General features: G+C 37.4%; 1 protein-coding gene across 1 annotated transcript in view; it reads right to left on the reverse strand.

Moving 5' to 3' along the window:
- The window catches only part of LOC145978788 (uncharacterized), a 208,503-nt gene that overhangs the window by 100,130 nt on the left and 85,282 nt on the right, over nucleotides 1-23,091 (reverse strand). Inside the window, exon 14 of the mRNA XM_083111607.1 lies at nucleotides 5,925-5,960. Within this exon, the coding sequence (XP_082967733.1) occupies nucleotides 5,925-5,960 (36 nt within the window). The remainder of the gene's footprint in view (nucleotides 1-5,924; nucleotides 5,961-23,091) is intronic.

The raw sequence follows: 23,091 nt of genomic DNA on the forward strand, positions 1-23,091 counted from the left end.
AAGAATTAAGAAAGATTACCAAATTAAACTCTCAAATAGATTTGATATTTTGCAGGATTTAAATGATGATGAAAATATAAATGAAACAGACGTAAATAAGAATTGGGAGCACATACATAATGCAATAGAATCAGCAGCTAAAGAAAGTATAGGATACCATAAACCGAGAAAAAGTAAGCCATGGTTTGATAATGAATGTCATAATCTAATAGAAATAAGAAATCAGGCTAGACTTAGGTGGTTAAATAACTCTGATGATACAAATCTAAACAATTATAATAGAATAAAGCGAGAAGTTAACCGCACGTTTAGAAGTAAAAAAAGAGATTACTTGAAAAGCAAAATTAACGAAATTGAAACAAACAGCAAAAATAAAAATATCAGAAATTTATATAAAGGTGTAAATGAGTTTATAAAGGGGTGGCAACCTAAAGTAAACTTGATAAAAGATAAAGACGGTGATTTTCTAGCTGACCCAAGCGATATTCTAAATAGATGGAAGAACTACTTTAATGACCTTTTAAATGTCCATGTAGGAGATAAATCAGAAGTAAATGAAGTACACACAGCAGAACCTTTAGTTCCAGAACCTAACTTGACTGAAGTTAAAGATGCTATTAAAAGGCTAAAAAATAACAAAGCACCTGGCATTGATTTAATACCAGCTGAGTTAATTAAATATGGTGGAAATTCATTAATATGTCAAATTCATAAATTAATTTGTTTAATATGGAATAAAGAAGAAATCCCTCAACAGTGGAAAGAATCCATAATTGTTCCTGTGTTTAAAAAAGGTGATAAAATGAATTGCAATAATTACCGTGGAATTTCTCTACTCTCAACAACATATAAAATATTATCTAACATCCTTTTAACAAGACTAACCCCATATGCTAATGAAATTATAGGTGATTATCAATGTGGATTTAAACGTAACAGATCAACTACAGATCAAATTTTTCACATCAGACAGACACTTGAAAAAAAGTGGGAATATAATCAGAATGTCCATCAGCTATTCATTGATTTCAAAAAAGCATATGATTCGGTCAAAAGAGATAAATTATATAATATATTAGTAGAGTTTGGAATACCTAAGAAGCTTGTTAGTATGATAAAAATATGCACCAGTGAAACAGAAAGTAAAATTCGTGTAGGTATTAATATGTCTGACAAATTTACAATTCATGATGGGTTAAAACAAGGAGATGCATTATCTCCATTGCTCTTTAATTTTGCCTTAGAATATGCTGTTAGGAAGGTAAAAGAAACTAAATAAGGACTAAAATTAAATGGTGTGACTCAGTTGTTAGCATATGCTGATGATGTAGACTTACTGGGGGATGATGTGAATACAATTAAGAATAATGCTAAAATATTTTTCAAAACTGGTAAAGAGATAGGTTTGGAAGTTAACAAAGAGAAAACTAAATATATGCTTACAGGTCGAAACCAAGTGTTGGGTAATAATTAAAATCTAATTATTGATAACAACTTGTTTGAACCAGTTTCCAAATTCAAATACTTAGGAGTAATATTAACAAATGAAAATTATATTAAAGAGAAAATAAAAAGTAGGTTTAATTCAGGAAATGCATGTTACTTCTCTCTTCATAAACTTTTGTTTTCTCGTTTAATATCTAAGAAACTAAAAGTTAAAATATACAAAATAGTAATTTTGCATGTAGTATTATATGGATGTGAAACTTGGTCCCTTACATTGAAAGAGGAACATAAATTGAGGGTATTTGAAAATAAGATCCTTAGGAAAATCTTTGGACCTAAAAGGGATGAGGAGACAGGTGAGTGGAGAAGGTTACATAATTTAGAACTACATAATTTGTATTCATGTCCAGATATTATTAGAATAATTAAATCAAGAAGACATAGGTGGGCAGGCCATGTGGCATGAATGGGAGAGGAAAGAGGAGTTTACAGGATTCTTGTTGGGAAACCTGATGGTAAGAGACCTGTAGGAAGGCCAAGACGAAGATGGAGGGACAACGTTGAGATGGACCTAAGGGAAATCGGTAGGGATGGAAAAGAGTATATAGATCTTGCTCAAGATAGGGAAAGATTGAAGGCCTGTGTTGCTGCAGCCATGAACCTTCGGGTTTAAGAAGGCTAGAGAGTTAGTTAGTTAGTTAATTAGAATAATAAATAAATAAGATAAGTACCTTTATTTGGTGCTCCTTTACCTTTTGTACCCTGAGGTAGAAGTTTCTAGTACCAAAAACTAGCAGTACTCTGCTAACATGCTCGCATTCCACTTCCCTGAAAATCTCCTCTCGAACTTATTGTTGTCTTGATGGAACCATTCCCCGTGTTCATCGGAAACTGCTCCTAAATTTTCAAGGAAGAAGTCCAGGTGTGAGTGAAGGAAATGCACTTTTGCACATTAAGAGACATGTTACACCCCATGGCCTTGCATGCTGACAGCAATTCCTCGACATGAGCCACATAATCATCACTTTTGTTATTACCCAAAAAGTTGTCACACATGTTTTGGAATGCAAGCCAAGCTTGTTTTTCTTTTCGATTCAGGCGTTCAATAAACGTCGAATCTTGGAAAAGTTGTCTTATCTGGGGGCCCACGAAAACTCCTTCCTTGATTTTAGCCTCACTGAGACGAGGAAATTTTGTTTTCAAAAATTGAAATGCATCACCTGTCTTGTCCATTGCTTTTACAAACTGTTTGATCAATCCGAGTTTGATGTGCAAAGGTGGCAAGTAAATATTTACCATCGGGACCAGAGGATCGTGAGTGACATTTTTCTGACCATGAGTAAAACTTTCTGGCAGAGGCCAGTTCCATATGATGTAATGTTTGTCTCGGGCTCGGCTATCCCATTCGCATAGGAAGCAGCAGTATTTTGTGAAGCCTGATTGCAGGCCCGTGAGTAGAGCAACAACTTTCAAGTCAGCGCAAAGTTTCCAATTATAATCATGATAACTGATTCAATCAAGGATTCGGCTGATGTTTTCGTACGTCTCCTTCATATCCACAGAGACTGACCGGTACTGATGGTAACTCATTTCCATTGGCCAACGGGACAACTTTCAAGCTGGTCTTTGATGACTCTATAAACAGTCTCCATTTGTCTGGGTCTCATGCCATCTTCAGTTCTATCATCAATGCATTTTTGAATTAGGGCAAAACACTAAGCCTTCATCTTCCGAAAAAAGTAATTTCAGGGTTGACTGCCTGGTCCTGTAAGAAGAGATTTTTACGCCCTTTTCTAAGAGATTCCACTGCTGAAGTCGAGATCCAAGAAGTTGAGATTTACTCTTCGGTAACTCCAAATCCATGACGAGATCATTCAATTCCGACTGAGTAACAAGGTGAGGTTGTCGATGAGCTGAATAAGCAGAACACTCTTCATCATCGGTGGACGTATCATTTGATGGTCCAGGCTGTGGCTCAAAGTCTTTCAAATCCATTTCTGGCTATAGAGTATAGGTTTTTGAGGGCACTGGGATTGGCAAAGATTCGTTGTGAGGAACTGGTCTTAGAGGTGAAGGGATATTAGGATACTGAATTGTATGCTTACTTTTGCTAGATAACCCGACGATGGAAGTCATACAAAAGTAACAATCTGTGAGATGACAGCGAGGTTCCCGCCAAACCATGGGCACAGCAAATGGCATTGATTTACAGGTACCTTTGAGCCGACCTTCCCCATCCCTCCGTCTCCCTTCATTCGGGGTCCTACTCCTGAGCGTTCACGTATACTGAGGGAAGATAAGGATTACAGTGCAGGACTATAGTGACAAGAGCAATGCAAGTTTAAACTTGTCAAAGCATGAAAATTCCTATGCAAACCTGTTCCCGCGAGGTATTGAGAGCACCAGCATGGTACAGTGAATCTTCAGAACTGTTGCTATATATTTTTATTATTGTTGCTATATATTTTTAATATTGTTGCTATATATTTTTATTATTTGGGGGTGTTTGGGGGAGGATGAGGGGGCTGGAAGCTAGAATATGTATAAAATAAGTGAAAAAATTGCGTAAAAACTGGAAAAATCCATCATTTTTAATGATTTTTTTTACAATTTAACTGGGCAAATCCCCCCAAATCTACCTCCTTTGCTACAAATGTTCATGTTTTAGAATTTTTCACCTCTCTAGCCGTTCAGATGAAATGTAAAGGCTAAAATAATCCTATTCATCCCTCCAAATTATCGAAAAGTGATAAAAATAGGTGGGGGGCTCCCCCCGAAAACGGTGGGTGATGGGGGAAAACGGGGGTCATATTCGGAGGTCATTTTACATAAGAATCAGCAGGAATAGTGTCAGGGCTCGAAAATTATTTTTCTTTTGCAGACCAGTGTAATTTGATTACTTCAATTATATGCAAGTTTCATTTGTTCCCATAATCTAATACCTATTATGAGACCTGTTCAAGAAAGCTTGCATAGAAATTAAGAATTAACATTATCTGAAGACAACTGTGGATCTATTGATAAAGATCTCTCTTGGAGATGGAAGCCATCAAGGCTGCCTCCACAATTGGACTACCTCTTGTTTTATGTAAACTTACATCATTGCAACTTCCTTTTGAGACTATTTCAATAATTCTTTCAACCAAGATGGTAGCGATATTCTATACACCACGTGAGGACAAACAGAATGGTTCATTCACATGAGGGGAGAGCTTCTAAGTGACAATGTGGATGCTTCTTGTGGCTATATGTGATCTGTTTTGTCAAAGCAGACACATAACATCCTCAATGACTCAGTGGTAATGTCATCTCCATTTAATCCTGGGATCCTGGGTTCAATGACTAGTGGAGACACACAGTGGTCTGATCTCATTGTGAACTGTACATGCAGTCCCAATCAGCAGAGGCACATATATTTGGTAAATAAAAAAGCAAAATTTCGGTACAAAAACAGAGTCGATTTCGGGTTCAAAAGCGGTAAATAAAATAAAATTTCGGTGTTATAGCGGTGAATAGTCACATCAAAAGTGCTATATAAAGTGACATTTTGGTTTTAAAATTGTGAATATAATCCTAAATTTGATTTAAAAACTGCACTTATTAGACAAAATTAACTTATCCCTTCTAATAGCACATTTATGTAGTTACCAGAGTATTAAGTTTATTCCTGTGTAAAGGGGTCCATTTTTGCTTCTCAATATTTAAAAATTAATTAACGAATTTTCCATGAATTACATAACTAACAGGATACTTCAGACTTCAGAAAGTGTCACGTCGGTATATAAACGGTAAATTTCGTGTTTAAGAGTCAATTTCACATTTTGCAGTTCATTTCGCATTATTTCGTGACAAAACAGGGTAGAAAAATGCACCTCAGACCTTTCAGAAACATGAAAAAATAACATTACAGCATGTTATTTCATATTTCATGTTTTCGTTAAAAACGAAATTTGCATGCCTCTACCAATGAGCCTATCTGTGCATAAAGTGGACATAAACCAAACTGCAACTAATAGTCCTCATAAACCATGATATTTAGCAACATGAAATTATGGTACACTATTCTTTGGTAATACAAAATTCTTGTACTGCAAATTCACCTCTTTTCTCAAATCATTCACATCCTTTGCAAAATCCTTTCTACCACTCTTGTGCTTTACAATGTTGTATTACACTCTCATCATATCCCTGCACTAACATTTTGCTTCTAAATATATTTTTCCTAAACGAACAAAGAACTTCAATGCTGCACACTGTGATATTCATGACTTGAATGAAACGTACTTCAGGACATTTTTTTCAAGGTCACATGCAATTCACCAGCTTAGAAAGGTTATATTACATTGACTGTGATTGTCTTTTTGGTTTCCATATGTACCATTAGTATTTCAAAAACAAAAAAAACATCCATCGAGCTCTTTCTTGAGACATCATATGATAATACATGAATAAATTAAAGTACAGTATTGATAGCATACCTCATCCTGCTTGTCCTCAACAATCGGGCCTTGAATCTAGAACACAAGATGGAAGAGAATAAATAATTATTGGCATGAAGTTTTTTAAAAAATATGTTAACATTTTGGTCTGTTTATTATTATAGAATCATTTTCATAGTAAAGTTGTAAGTCACCACAATATGGACACAAATAAATACAAACCTATATATTTTTCAAAATAAAATTAATAAATGTCAAATTATTGAGAGTATGTGTAAATTTCATGAGAATTTGAGACTATTTATTTTTCTTTTACTTACCTCTAAACCCTCATTTTTTATGTTGTCCTGCAATTCTCTTGTCTCCTGAAATTAAATCCAAACTTTAATTTACTTTCTAGTGAAAAGTAAAAATACATTCTTGTATAATGTAATTATCATGGTTAATTAAGTATTAGCATGAATTAGTATAAAGTTTCATTTTTGACAAACATATTCACCATTATTTTTATTCCCAAGTGCTTTTTAGAAAATATTTTTTTCTAAAATAACATAGTTATTAAACTGAATGGCTCTGTAGAATAAGAAGGTAATCCACGGGTTCATCAACGTCAAGTTTTATCACATTTGTGATTAGGGTGACCAGACACATACATTAAAAAAAAGAGGACAGAGCATGGCAAAAAAGGAGGACCAAGTCATAAAAAAAGTGGACATTGCAAAAAATGGCAACACATTTGCCATTACTCATAATTTAATCAATATAAAAAATCTTACCAACACTTTGCTCACAGATACTTCTCAGATGATCTTTTTAAGCAATTTCCTCTTACCTTTAAGGAAAGAAAGCAATCTCCTAATCTATTCTTTAACACTTGACATCACAATCATAACTTGAATATCTATAATTTGAAGCACAGAATTTTACTCCTTTTCCAAATCTTGGATATTAAATAGACCTATCTAGATAAGTGAATGCAAATGTAACAAGTTTCGCTTTAACGTATTCCCAAAAACATGAATTAAAATTTTAGGTAGTTTAGATTAAGTTAATAAATATGTTTTAATGCCGCAAACATTTATAGCACAGCACATTCAACAGCAGGGAAAGGTAACTTACCTCATATTCGTTTCTTCCATCCTTTAAAAGATTGATATTTTCTTGTGAGATCATTATTGAATTTACGCTTTCGCTTCGTTATTTCATAAAAGTAAATATTACTTAATAATAAAAATTCTCACTATACGTTTCTGTATACAGAAGGTTGTTCGCTTTATATTCGACCATGTTTGACAGGTACTCACCTTAAAGAGATAATGCGCCGCCACCACAGATCATGTTCTATTGGACCACCAGCATTGTGGACTATCGCCCGGCATTGCAGTTTCCATTGCAGCAAACTCCGGCGCAGGACAGGCATGGGAATTTTGTCCCACTCCTCCCTGCAAGCTTTCCATAGACCATCCAGGGTGCGCGGGTGGCGATGTTGAAGACGTCGTTTCAACAGTCCAAATGCAGAAAAATCCATTGGACTGGCATCTGGGCTTTTCACAGGAATGTCTTCAAACGGAATGACACGAATTCCTAATTCCTCTGCCATTTTCTGATAAAAACGTAGTGATGTTCCGGCGGTATGACTCGAAGCTTTGTCCATATGGATCATCACCTGGTTCGCGTCCATTCCATACAATTGTGGGATGTCTCTCTGATAGATAGGTGTCAGAATGGAGTCTTGGAAGTATCTGGCATTCACCTTCACGTTTTTGTCCACCTTGCGTATCATCAACTTACCCTCATATCCGAATCCCATCACAACCATAAAGCCACAAGGGCAATTTTCCCTGCACTGACGAACAAAGTTGCTGCGCCCCTTGCCGTCGATGTCACGGTATGTGATCGGCCGAATGTGACCACCAGCATTGAGATGGACATATGATTCACCCACTGTGACAACTTTCTTCCATTTGGAACCAGCCGGTACTTTTCATACAGTTTCCTGCAGTTCGTCTTACGTTCGGCAATATGATGCGGTAGAAGGTGGTGTACACAGGCCTTCCACACACACTTCAACCTGAGGTGCTTGCGAATTGTTTTGTTCACAGTTGATGGTGCGAGATGAAATCTGTGGGCCATATCACGTTGAGTAGGGGGATTTTCTTGGCACGTCAATCGGCAGATCCCCCTTAGCACTACGGGTGACACTTTGCTTGCAGCCCTTCTCCTGGTGGTTTTCGTGGGTGAATGTTTCGCAAGGAGAGCCTGTTGTGTGTAACGGGACACAATAGCTTTCGCAGTAGTCACCCTGAGTGTTAATCCATTCTCCCGACACTGTTTCACAATGCATACGTATGAAAACTTAGCAGGGAAAAAAGCAATTACATAACCCTCCCAATACCGGTTGATTTTCAGTGCCATTTGATAATATTCACTACCAACACTCACGCACCTACAAGGTCAAACACAACACTGCTCTCGCCAGCAGACCCATAGTTCCAGCATGATACGCCAGGTGGCAGCACCGAATCGACAATGGTCGGATATACAGCGAACAACCTCTGTATATGACTCGAAAAGGAACTGACCGACCTCCATGGTGGAGTGGTTAGCACAGCATGGTACAATGCCAGGTGTTCCGGGTTCAAATCGCAGCCTGCACATAGGTGTTCTTTGGGAGTGTCCCTTCACCAAAATCATATCATCGCTCATCCTCATCGTCGCAATAACCAAAAGTGGCATAAAAGCAAGTAAAATAAATCAATCAATTGAAAAGGAACAGCACAGACTACATGCGTTCCAGCAGTCTGAGACACTCGGACGGCAAAGCAAAGAGTTAGAAAAATACTAATGACTCAGTTGGGAAAGTGATCGTGTTCAGCTCCCAGATGCTAGGTGAGCATTGCTTGAATACTGTATACTTAACGTACCCCAAGTCATATGCCTTAAATGATGTTTGTTATATGTGGAAGAATTCTCTATGCAGTACATGCACTATGGTCGAAGCTATACTCTTTCCAAAAAAGGAGAACATTTACCTATTTTTTTAAAAATTCACCTAGATGCAGGACAGACGCCTAAAAAGGAGGACATGTCTGGATAAAAGAGGGCATCTGGTCACCCTATTTGTGATGTGCCTTCATTAGTTCCCTAATGGTGTATGTGACATTCAAAAAGGGTGCACAGTAAATTAAATTTAGGTAATTTATAAGTCCACATTGCATTGCAAATGGCCACAAATGATCTCAAACCAGAGATCAGTGTCCATTACCTCCAAACAGTGTTTTGCTGAAGATATATCCTCCATTTCCACAAGAACAATTGACATAATTTTCATGAAGAACAGTCCAAAAAAGTGGCTCTTCTCAGAAATTTGAGACAAAAGGTAATACTTAATTTGCTTTATTTACCCATAATCGATCTTATGCAATATTTAATTTATTTTATAAGTTTGTTTCAAGAATTTGTACATGGATATTTTGTTCTTATTATGGCTACTATCAGATCTTCCATGCTAAAATATGTAAATATTAATTATAAACAAACAAACAAAAAAAAAATGATCTCACTTTGCACAGTTCTAGGGACAATTATCAATTTAGGTTATTTTATAAAATTTTGAAAATATTAAATTGAGTTTCTGGTTTTAAGTCCACTTTATGAACAGAAAGGCTAATCGGAACTGGACCTACAGTTTAAAATTGAAGATGTTTTTTTTTTAAATATTGCCATTTGAAAAAGTGTGAAAAACACATTTTTCTATTTCTTTTATGCCATTAATATTTCAGTCAAGTTATTGTTGAGAGGAATTACTGAGTTTCTCCTGGAAATATATTAAACCATAGTATAATCCTAGAGTACCTTCAATAAAAAAAAAAGGGCTGTTATTTACATAAAGTTGATTTGTAGCACTTCAGATCTTCGAAGCATAACTTTCAACATAAGCATGATTTCACATGGCATCAAAAATGTACACTTTCGCTCACAGATTTGCAGCTCTAACTATGTTATTACGAGCTGCTAGGAAAAATATTTTACATACCAATATAATACTGAAATATCATACTCGAAAATAATCCAATTAATTTCACTGACAAATCCAAAACACAGCAGATGCAAGATTGGCTATAACTTGAGTGTCAAGATATTTCACATTCAAAAACTACATTTTTGAGTTGTACTTCAATGTGAAACATATTTACATTTTAATTTTAAAATTATTTTAAATGTATCTTAAGTGTTTGTGTATCTTCATGGAAAGTGAGTACATCGTTTCTATTCATTACTTGTTACCTTACAAAAAATACAAGTTGCAAGCAGTGATGTTCAAATTCTTTCATGTGCCTTTGTTAATACTAGAGGGGTCATACGTAATATATTATTACAAGCATGAGCCTAGTAAATTATTTAACAACAGCAACATACAATAGCTCAGAGAAATATGTATGCTAGTACTTCAAATGGGATTCATGTGCACGTATAATACTTAGACATTAAATCTGGCACACACAGGAGATGTACTATGTCTTTTTCACTAAAATTTCAACCTTTTGACATGCACATGCATAATTTGCTTTCCACATGTATACATTTTATGTGGGTTAGAAAATAATATAATTCCCTGTGCAAGATAACATGCATAATTTTATAATAATTTTACCTGTTAAATATCATGTAAATGTCGAACATTTTCCTATTCCAATTCCCATACTTCTGCTTTATCCAATATTGTTTGTGTGGAGTATAGTGTCGTATGGAGCAGAAATCCTGGATGATATGATGAAGTGAGGAGAAGCAACTAAAAGCTATAGAAATGTGGCTGATAAAAGAGCAATGCTGGAAGTGATAAACAAAAGGAAGAGAATTTGGCTTGGGATATTGCCTGCTTAAAGATGTAATGGAAGGAATGATTAACAAATTCTTAAAAGTTTGCAGAACCACATTTTGTAGATGCAAAATAATATAATACGTCATTTTAAATGGTTTTTATTTTTCCTGTGACGTTTTATCCTGATTTCCCAGAACTTTCTCATGCTTACAGAGAAATAAACACACACAACCTTACATGACTTAGTAGAACGACTCAGTTTAGCAAAGTATAGTGACTAGTCATGTAAGGTAGGTAGGTAGGTAGGCAGGCAGGTTTGGTTGGTTGGTTGGTTGGTTTGTTTGTTTGTTTGTTTGTGTGTTTTTATATCTTGGTGTAAGCTTCAGAAAGTTCTAGATAACCAGGATAAAACTTCACAAGAAAAATTTAAATGACTTAAAATAATCATATTATATTATTATGCATTGATTAACAAGGAAAGAATCCATAGAGGAAGATAGCAGATGAAAGATGATTGATATAAAATTAAGTGGATCCTATACTGCGATGACGCATAAGGTACAAGATCAGAAACCCTCGAGGTTCCAGTGAAGAACCTGCCAATTAAGACAGATATCAATCAATCAATCAATGCAATAATATACTTAAATTTATATATTAGTTCATTACCAGTCTCTTTGATACAAGTATCTAAGCAATATACATGCAATTTTATACCAAACTGCTTCACTGTCCATTAATGGTATCTGTAAATTTGATATAATTTTGAAGGTAATTTCATTTTTGTTTTCAGATCATGATGTGAACAATGTTCCATATCCTTAACACTTTCAGTACCTAGAAATTATCGCCGTATGCGAAACTGTACAAAATTAAACCAAGAAAAAGTCTTATGATTAACCCAAGAAGTAGATAATAGATGTAAAATAAAATACAATCAGGAATTATCAGTTTAGAAAAGTATACAATTTTGTTATAAATCAGCACATCCGAATGTAGTATTAAGATTTTGCACTGGAATACTCCATAACATTATATGGTAAGTGTGCCATCTTGTTTAGTCATTGAAAATTTGAGAAAAAATAATATCAAAAAAGTAAAAAAAAAAAAAAAAAAAAAAAAACACCACCAGCAATTTGGGAAAAGAATAATACTAAAAAATCAACATCTCATTTGCTACATATGACTGTAGCAAGTGTCTACCAGACAAAAAATATCTGTAGTTTGATGGTACCACAGTATTTTTCTACATCATTTATCGCCTTCATGGCAACAGCAAATTATTAAGTGAAATCCTTCATCAACATATGCATATTATTAGCATGTCATATAATATATTCCTTCATAAATGTATGCATATATTATTAACACGTCATATAATTTATTCCACATGTGTAAACATAAACATCTCCACATTCCCAAGAATTTCAATTATAAGTTATATATTTTATGGATATCTATGCTATAGATGAAGTTTTGTTGAGCCGTTGTGTATACAGTTATCTCTAAAACTGTTTTTGTTGCTTTATTTTTTATTGCTCAAAAGATAGTCTTGTACAGCTAACAGAACCATGCATTTATTTGCACGCATTATTTTGATTTCTTTTAAGGCAAAAGGCACATGAGATTCGCAACAAATTTTGTGGGGCCCTATTTCTCAGTCTAATATCGCGTAACACCTCCACAAAGACGGATAACAGCTGCAGTTCACTGTGACATGTACTGGACAAGGTTCTGGAGGTAGGAGACAACAATGTTCAACCACTCTTGCATCAAAGAATTGCTCAGATTGGACAGACTGCATGAATGCCGTGCATGACATTTGACATGTTGTTCAAGAAGGAGTTTTGTGGACCAATCCAGCTGGGTGATAGCTCCTGAATGTTCATCATGCCAATCACTCCCAGTTGCAGCCCAGTGAAAGCATAAATTGTCATCCTAGAAGGCAGTGGCGTCGACAGTTGGGGTAGCAATCAGTGGCGTGACCAAGGGGTGTTGATGGGCCCAGTATTCCTAAAAATAACATCAAGGGCGGGAAAAGATTGCAAATTGAGGAATGACTACTAAAAGAGGTACATGACTCCTCCTCTTTCGAAAATCAAAAAAGATTTGATTTGACTACGCCAGAAATCCCAGGTTCAAATCCCGGCCTGTCCATGGGTGTTCTTTGTGTGTGTACCTTCATCAATTTTATCATATCATCTTCCCAATTAGCCAAAAGTGACAGAAAAGCGAAATAAAATAAACCAAAATCAATCAATAATTTGATTTGATTTTTGTTACTTAGTGTCGCTTTTTGAGACATTTGATTAATCGTGATGATAATATGATAAAATTGATAAAGGGACAAACACAAAGAGCAACCATGCCCAGGTCAGGGTTCGAACCCAGAACCCGTACTGTCGTAGCATGCTGTGATAACAACTCCCCACAGACGTTTGCCGACAACAAAGACGAGAGTAAAGCGTTAACCATTCGGATACGTAGGTATCGGTAAAGTAAGGCTACTATACGTCCTGGTTTTCCCGGTCATGTCCTCTTTTCGGACCCTGAAATTTGCATCCGGGCGGGTTTTTAATTTCTGTTAAAATGTCCGGGTTTTTACTTTTATCCAATCATCATAGGTCAGATATCACGAAGTTACAACATTTTGAATCATTAAACGTCTGATGTTGGCAGTACTGGACGATGCGCTAAGCATTAGTCGTTTGTTGTTACAGTTTCAAGTTCCGGTCGATGTGATTTCCGCGTCATTCGTTTGTTCATGTTTCAAAGTGGAAGTTAGAGTTTGCGAACACGGTGTAATCTACTAATATGCCTAAAAGAAAGTGCAAGTTTACTAATGAGTTACAATAAAAGTATTCATGTTTTAGACGTGGTAGAGACGATTTTGAAGGCGAGTGTATGGTTTGTAAACCCAGTACATGTGTGTCTGTGGCAAACAAAGGAGGGTTAGACTTGCAAGCACACGTGGAGTGTGAAAAGCACAAAAGAGCCATCAGAGGTGAAGCTTCATCTACAAAACTGACTAGGTTCTTCACGAAACCTGGCAGTGAACATGAAGATAAAGTAAGTTCTGCAGATGGTTCTTTCGCGTTTCATACTGTTAAGCATCACAACAGTTATAAAGTGATGGACTGCACATCAAGCTTCATAAAATCATTATTTCCTGATTCCAATGTAGCTAGAAAGTTCTCAACTGCAAGAACGAAAACAGAAGCAATTGTAAACTCTGTGCTAGGTCCGCATTCTATTGATAATGCCATGAAGAGAATTCAAGATAATGAGATTGCTTATTGTGGTGTTTCTACTGACGGCAGTAATCATGGTTCAGTAAAAATCTTCCCAATCATTACTCAGTATTTTGAATGATAAACTGGTGGCTTGCAATCCAAATTAATTGAACTAGATCAGCAACCTAATGAGACTGCAGACACTATATCTTCCTTTTTAAGGAATGCACTTGAGGGTAAGGGGTTGCTTGATAAGTGCATATCATATACTGGAGGCAATTGCAATACCATGTTTGGAAGACCATGCCGGGGTGCAGAAGGGAAAAATGTTTTCTCAAAAGTGAAGAAATTGTGTACATCAAGCTGTAGACACATTGGATTTTGATATTGAAGGCATCATCTTCAAATTGAATCAGTATTTTAACATCTGCACAGTTCAGACTGAGCAACTTAAAGAGTTCTCAGAATTTGAGAGAGAAACAAATTCACTTGTGGAAGTTCTTGGAACCTTGTTGTCCATTAAGCGCATGCTCACTGAACGTAAAGCCAGTGAATTCATGTCAATAAAGGTGAAAATTCTGCTGGAAGAAAGGCATAAAAATGGACTGGATGCTGAATGTGATGGTGTGTGTGGCTTTCGAAGAAAATGTCCTCTTTTTAGCATTTCAAAATATGGTAGCCCTAAGTAAAGCAAACTGCATTTTTCTTCAGTGGTATTTTTTGATTGGATTTTTGAAACACCATCTTTATACATGATTAATGTTCTTTGAAAAAAAATTGCATTGCTTGATATCCCTAATTCCTCCATCTCTCGATGTCGTTACTGAAGGATCCAGGTTCGAGCTCTGGCCTATGCATGAGTGTTTCAGGTAAAGTGATGGAAGAGCAACGTTAAGAAAAATACAAATAATTTCTTCCCAGTGCATCTGCAGGCCACTGCAAAATCAGGAGTCCAGAGTTCTCTGTTCACGATTGTTCCTCATGACTTCCATAAGCTCATTAGCTACTTATCGCAATTAAATCTATACAGCTAGAAAAAAGTGATGGGAGGTGGCGAAAATTCAATATATTTCAATATATTAAAGGGAGATAAACTGGTAACAAAATACACTTTTTGAAGTTTCTTCAATAATATTCATTTGGTTTCTTAAGTTCTGGGATACATTTTTCATTCGAAATATTTCATTATTCATTGCAGAGTACAACACTTAGGAACAAGAATTCGCGCTCGTCATGGGTTCGAATCCCAGTCTTTGGATGTTCTTTGTGAGGTCCCTTCATCAATTTAATCATATCATCACTCATCCTCATTTCCGCGATAACCAAATGTGGCAGAAAAGCAAAGTAAAATAAACCAAACCAAAACAATAAAAAGCATGTTCTCTTGCCCAAAAAAATACAAGGTATATCTGTATTTATGAGCATTTAGCTAAACCATTTTTTTAGTTTCTTTTTATTGGAGGCCAAGAGATTAGTAGAATTTAAATAAAACACTACTATGACGAGAGCAAGAGAGAGCGTGAGCAAATATTTGTCATATCTTCCGTATTTGAAAAAAAAAAAAAAAAAAAGAAATCATAACATTTCCAAGTATTTTTATCTGCACATAATACGTTCTCATTTCATAAACAATAAAACTATATTTTTACATCCCACAATATACATACCTACATATTATACCACGTGCATAAATTTGTGGTGTAAATACAGAGAACATAAGTACTGCAGCAATTTTTCCCGAGTTCTTCAGAGGATCTATAAAGGAATCGAAGGGAAACCAATTCCCTATCTGTTCCTATAGGAGATAGACAGGGGTAGCATAAACCACAACCTTTCAACCATTGCAGCCGGGTGCGAGGAGGCAAGGAAGGTAGAGGCAGATATCTTCCCCTTCCCTTCTGGCAGCCTTTTCTACCTGAAACTGATGAGGCAGAGGAAAACCCAGCTAGAGTAGCTCCTTCCCATCTTGCACAGAGGGACAAGAAGCATGTGAAAAAAAAAAAAAGTTGCATATGAACTGTGGCTTCAACAAGACAATAAATATTGTGATTTGAAAACAATTAGAGATGTGAGATTGATTGATCTATCTCTGCTAGACTAGCTACTCCTCAGGCATGTAACTGCTAGAAGGCAGGGATGGAAATATTCCATTCCTCATTAAGATGAAGGGCAAACGTCAAAACCCAGGGGTCCATCAGCGTGATGTAGGCATGCTGGTTCAGATTGGTTGTCACCTCAACCAAAGGACTCATTTCTGCATAATTGAAATGCCCCAAAAGCATCACAGTGCCTCCTCCACCTTGCACAGTCCTCCTGGAAGTCTTCCTGAAATCTACGATGAATACGACACCACACATCATTCACATACAGGCAAAAATGTGATTCATCGGACCAGACAACACTTTACCAGTCCTCCACGGTCATTGTTTGTATCTCTTCACTCACACGTAACCAGGTAATTTTGTGAGCAGCACCCTGCTTCATACGTTCATGCTATGGAGTTCCCTACAGAGTGATTATTCAGAAATGGGTTAGGAATAACTGGTGGTGATGTCTTGCAGAAATTCCTGCCTTGAGACAAAGCTATTTTTAGCCACAAGCCATGTGTTCCAGGCCAGTGCAATTAGTGATCTGCAATCATAATTATTCTGGTAGTTTCAATTTTTTAATATGTTTTATAAACTGGTCCCCTGTTGTAAAATCCAAGTTTTCGACCTTGGCGCACCTGTGCATGCATCGCCATCTTGAAAAAAACAGACAAAATCACGGGAAAATCGAGTTTTTCCCTTATATCTCCTTTCCAATGCAAATTTCGTTAAAGTAGCCTTAACAAATTTTGTAGAGCATAAAATTTCCTACAACTTTTGTATTTACAATTTTCTTCTATCTCTAATAGGTACTGAGATATATATATATATAAAGTCATAAAAATGTGTATAAGTTTGCAAAGACAAGTAAAATGCACGACTAGGTTTGGTTTTTCGTGAGTATCTCATTTCAACAGCAGCGGCGCCAGGATTAATTATGTAGGGGTGCTGAGGGGGTGCAGAAATAAATTTTGGGTGTGCGATGCTGAAAATAAGGAAACCATGAAACACGCATGAAACGTCTTAAAACTGGAATGCGGGGGGGGGGGGGGGGAGGACAGTTTAATTCCCAATGGTGCATAAGGTTTAGCATAGTGCGGAGGCAAAAATAGCAAAAAGCAGGAAGAAACTGCATCCCTAATCGCCGCTGCTGATTAACATAAATTACTGACTGAAATGAAATTATATGTGCAAAAAAATATATAACTTTAGATAGACATTCATTTTCCAGGGAGGCCATATCCATCTTGCCCTCTCCTTGGAAGTCCATTTATACTCCAAGAAAGTGGTCATACAGTGTAAACATTGAGATACACGTTGCAGTCCTATTGAACTATGTAGTGAAATACAAAATGAAATTATCCTTGCCTTTAAAAACACAATTTTTGAACCTTTTCAATGTAACCAATGGAAGTACAAAATACATGTAGTACATTACATAATGCATAATATGTACCTTCAGTCTGCCACTTCAGGACAAAACGCGAAGTGCACAGCAACTTCGTCTTCATTAAAATCCCTTCTGCTGCACTATCCCCAACAACGAACTGTAAAATTTCTTCATGAACATTGGGCCTCTTCCTAACAGTTTTTGAAAAAGTCTGAAGTGGTATGTTTACTAGACATGTTACGTGGAACCAGTGGCGGCGATTGGGTTCCAAACTGGGGGGAGGGGTAGTTTACTTTCCCTTGGTAGATAAGGTTTAGCATAGTAGGGGAGCAAAAGTGGTAAAATGTGAAGCCCCCCCCCTCATCCCTCCTAATCGCAGTCATTGCGTGGAACAAATGCATAGAACGTATTAACAAGAAAACTACCCTTCACGTTACAACTCCCATTAAATAATTTCCCGAGTACCACTTGGTGATACCTTGAAAGCAGCTGAAATTTTTGCTCCAGTGTGAGGAAGAACAAGTAGGTGGAAAATAAACCGTCTATCAACAATGCAAAACAGAAAAAAAAAAACATAACTCTCATTAAGCTATAGGCAACCACAAACAGACCACTTGAAGAAACAAAAGAAGAAAAACTCTTAACAACAATGCTGACGAAAGTAAGAAAACGGCCGCTGATCTTTATAGAGACTCTCGCCAGTACAGAAAAGTATGTACTGTATATCGGCATCTCTTTCAGTGCTTGCCTGTTGCATAAAATAATAATGGTCTTACTTCAGTACCTAACATTTGGCACTCAGTATGAGGACATGACAAATTATGACACTCTAAAGGTTAGTGTTTTCAGTGTACGTAGGTGGTGCTGAAGGGGGTGCAGAAGAAAAATAAGGGGTGTGCAAGCACCCCCTCATGTCCCCCTGGAGCTGCCCCTGCATTTCAAGTGCAATTTCAAGAAAAATTTACTAATACCGATTTTGTAGACCATAAAAGAGGTGTACGTTTTATGTTTTTTATCTCTATTAGGTATCGAGGTTCTAATCCACCTCAAATCAGGTCAAAAATTGAAACAGTGGTATAGTGTTTTGAACTTGTCATTCCTGGATTTTTTTATTTTTCTAACAAATTTTATTTTCAATTCTTATTAGTGCTATTAAAACATATATGTCAACAACATCAATCATTAATGTAATTACAACATAAAATTAAGATTAGTAACTAAGATACATAGGTATGGTAAAAAATTGAAAAATTGGTATTTTCGTAAAATTAACATTTATTGACAATCTTATTTAGTTAAGTCTTGAGTGTAACAACAAAAATTAATTTTAATAATTCTTAGGGCTATTAAAGTTTATATTTAACTCATTCACACTTTTGAAAACACAATAATCAATTTAGGTAGATGATTCGTCATTCCCTTCACTCAAGTTTCTGTCTCTTACTCAGACCCTGAACAGCTTCAATATAGTCTTCCTCTATCCTACCGAATCTGTCTCATCATCAACAGCTTCTACAGTATTCTCGCATGAGTTGCCGTTGCAGTGAATGCAGAGTAGGGAGCATTTCAAACTCGACTTTCTGCAGGTGCACTTTCCAGCACAACGTTTTTTGCATTGGCAGGATATAAAGTTCAGCAAGGCCCGAGGTGAAGTTTCCTGCAACATTGGTGGAGTTAGTAACCCAACAGCATCCTTCTTCCATCCCATTCCGTTGGATCTTTACCGTACCCAAGCCAAGTCTGCACTTGCAAGTATGTTCTTGAAGCATGATGCTGGACTGCATCTTTGGTGGGTGGTAGCCTGGATAAATTGAATTTGTTCTTTTTCAATCCTTTGACAGAAAGAGTGTACCTTAAATTTTCCAAATTGGATTTCTCACTGCCGCCATACAAAAGTGCAAATAACTGTTCAGCTGCCAAAAGTGATTGTTCCTCGTTTTGCCTTTGTATTTTGAAACACACGAACAAGTTCATTCACTGAGGGGTTTTCGAGAAGAATATTATAAAATTTGTATTTGCCTTGACCGAATGGAGCACCAGTTGTGTCGCAGCCACTTATGGCATGAATGAATAAAATGTTTTCAACTATTTCAATGTGTTTAAAACATTTGTTGGAGTACAACGCGTAAGGTGATTTGCTTTTACCAACTTTTTGGTAATATATGTTGGGAAGAGAGAGAGAGAGCTGTGAGGAGCACCAACAGGTCGACATCCTCACCAATGATTATGACAGCATCATATTGAGAAGACAACGAGTTTGCTGTGGTTACTATGAGAACATCAGCATCCTCTTCAGCTTGCAACGTTCTCCAGGTCTTACCACAACCCTGCAGCAACACCCGAACTTAGTCTTAATGCAAAAGTTTGCCCTTATGCTAACTCTTCCAGTTGGTAGCACTGAAACTCCATAAAAATCTCAAGGCTTGCTGGGTATAAAATGTTATTACACTTTGAACACAGTTCTTTCAGATACACTGTTCACAGATGGCAGCACACACTGTTACCTACTGTACACTACACTGGACTCCAATAATACCTTCCGTCAATATGCAAAGTTCACTTGACGATGCCTCAGCTCCTGGTCTCGACGAAAGGAGGACAGGGACCATACATTTATTCCTTGCAGTGTGGTGCCTGGGGAGAAAAGGAACCTAATTTTATTTTAGGGTCATAGTCAATATGGGGTCCACACAGGCCTTGCCCGTCGAGGGTCTAATTCATACTCATAGGAGCAATGAGGCATTCGAGGGTACACACAAGCCATAGCTCAGTATCAGATTTAACGCCCGAAGGTACTACCTCACAGCCGAAGCCAGGGCGGACAGTATAAGGAGCCCAAGGGTACACTCTGGTCGAAGCCGTGTATCAGACCCAAAAGTCCGAAGGCATCAACCACACAGCTGTAGCCGGTATGGGTAGGGTAAGGAAAAGAGGCTGAGGATACACTCTGGCCGGAGCCGATATCAGACTGATGGTCTGAAGGTATCAACTTCTTCTGGGCGTGGATCCCCTGAGTTGCTTGCCAGTTTCTGGCCAGACAAGAACTGAGCCAGAATGCTCCTGTCCTCGCTTATATAGGCGAATGGGAGCGGTGGCTCACAGAACTACATGGCAGAGTGTGTGCAGGAAGGTGCATGAGTGTAGAGAATGCAGCATGACCTCAGACGGCCCACAATGGAACTACGTGCACTTGACATATTGCTATGCACATAAAAACTTAAAAATAAATAAGCCACGCAGGGATTGATACTAATTAACATGTTGTAGTAACATATGAACATTATAAATACAATATTCACAAGCCACGCAGGACTTGAATTAAAACAAAGTAAAACATCAGAAGTCTTTAAAGATATTTGGTATCAACACTTAAGACCTTGTAACGATTTGGGTGCATTACAAGCTTGTATTGTCGTCATGTGTGATCGTTCAAATGCGGTTGGTTCTGAGGAGGGAAATAAAACGAGGCTTGTTCTTCTCATTTCCCAGACACTTTTCCTGTGGCACCTGTGGGTGCATGCTTTTTGTAAACAAAACCTCAGCAGAAGTTGTATCTCTGGCACGCCGTGCTCTTTCCACCCTCTTAGTGCTTTTCTTTTCTACCGAATCTGGGTATCCATCGAAGACCCCTACTGCATTGGCACCATAATGATTTTGTACATACCTAACATATTTCTGGAAAATGGCAGAAAAAGGTTGAGCCCCTTCAACTCGGGCCATAAGAAAGCATGCTTCGCTCTCCCCCTCCCCTCCACGTGGGAGTACGGTGCACAGGAGTAGCGAGTCTGCGCAGGTTTTTTTTGCTTGTGGTTCCACTATACCATACCTGAGTGCCCTCTAATATTCAATTTCTTGAAGAATTTCATTTACATTACTTAGTTTTAACTTTGAATGTTGCATTTTTAAGATAGTAAACAGTAGGAATGATTATTTGATCCGAGTCGACTTTCTCGGAAAAGAGAAAAGAAAGAAAATCTCGAACCAATGCTACACGTGGTGGGATGACTCCCCGGATGGCTGACCTGAATTCCATGCGGAAATTCAACGGAAATATTATAGCCACTTCGGCTGAGATACCAACCTTGAGATCCTTCAGATCCCGCATAGATACAGGCTGGAGATTATTCCTCGATTACTAATGGGCAAATCTTCATTGGTTCTACTCTCATAAGAATGATTTCCACACATATTCAAATTTCCGTAGGGCATTTAAGAGGCATTTTGCTTCTTCAGAGGCAAAAGAAAGGTAGTTGGCATCTGTTAGGGCCAAACGGTACAACAAAAACAATGACAATAGTTTGGAAGAATATGTTTGGTCTGTATACTCTGCTTACAGAAACCTGAGTAGCCACTACACAGACCAAGAGGTGGTAAACCTCATAATCGGCCAATTGCCTTATAGAGTGAAGCAATTGTCTATGGACCACGCACCCGTAACTGTTGATTTGCTTGCAGATTTTGTTAAGAGATACGAGCAAGTGGAAGAGCAGGATGCTTGGCGAACTGCGTGGATTAAGGAGAATCCTACTCACCAGAACAACCAAGATATTCCAGGCAACCCGGCAAACAGAAACCCAAGGGTTCGTATGGTCCAGAGGCAGAATAATTACCGTGAAAATCGCTCTGCAGGTCCATATAGAAACGGCAATCGTTATCATCAACAAAGCCAAAATAGGCAGAGACGTGAGTGTGCTGCTGCCAGATACGAACCTTGTGAGAGACCACGAACTGAGAACCGTTTATCTTCACCAGAACACAGTGAACCTTTGAGGGAAGGTCGTAGTTCTCCACAATTCCAAGTGGCGAGCAGTGGCTTACAAACAGATGCTGCAGTGTCGTACCCTAGTAACGAGCAGCAACAGAGCATCGAGCTGACCAGAAATTTTTGCTGGGAGAATGGAGCGAATCTCGGTGCGGGATTTTACCCCATGCCTGGCATAGAAACGTCTCCTTCTGATGCCGGACGGTCTCAGATAGAATTGGGGCCTGCAGAAAATATTTCCCAGTCTTTAAATAATGATCTGAAGCTGGTGTTTGTTATCAATCATGAAGAGATTGAGTTTCTTTACAATTTGTGTCAGGCTAGTCAGTCTAAAAACTTTGGAATAGCATCTGAGTTCAAGGCACGTGTAGCAAATGTTGATATAACTTGTATAGTGGACACTGCAGCTGAAATATCTGTTCTGAGTCTAGAGATTTGGAAGAAAATAAAGCAAAATTTGCCAGGGGCCATGTTACAAGATACTTCAGAGGTGCGACTTATTGATTTCGCTGGAAAAAGTCGAACTCGAGTTGTGGGAAAGTGCAGAATCGTGCTGGAAATTGCTGAGAGCACCATACCTTTAGAAATTTTTGTTGTGAAGGATTTGCCTTCAGACTTATTATTGGGTTATTCGTTCCTGTAGAAATATGAAGCAGAGATCAATCTCAAGCATAACAAGTTGTATCTAATGGTTGATGGAGAGCCAATTGAGCAAAAGCTAGATAATGATGATGATTCCGTTGATAAGCAAATGAGCATCCGGAGAATTGAAGCTACCTACAATAAATGGGCTACACCACTAGAGGATATAAGAGAGAAGATTGACTCTAGTGAATTATTGGCTAAGGAACAAAGAGCCAAATTTTTCGACATATTTATTGCACATAGTAAGGTGTTTTCAGAGAGGCCTCG

The sequence above is a fragment of the Lepisma saccharinum genome, chromosome 25 (genome assembly GCF_977018435.1).
Source record: "Lepisma saccharinum chromosome 25, izLepSacc3.1, whole genome shotgun sequence".
NCBI classification, from domain to species: domain Eukaryota; kingdom Metazoa; phylum Arthropoda; class Insecta; order Zygentoma; family Lepismatidae; genus Lepisma; species Lepisma saccharinum.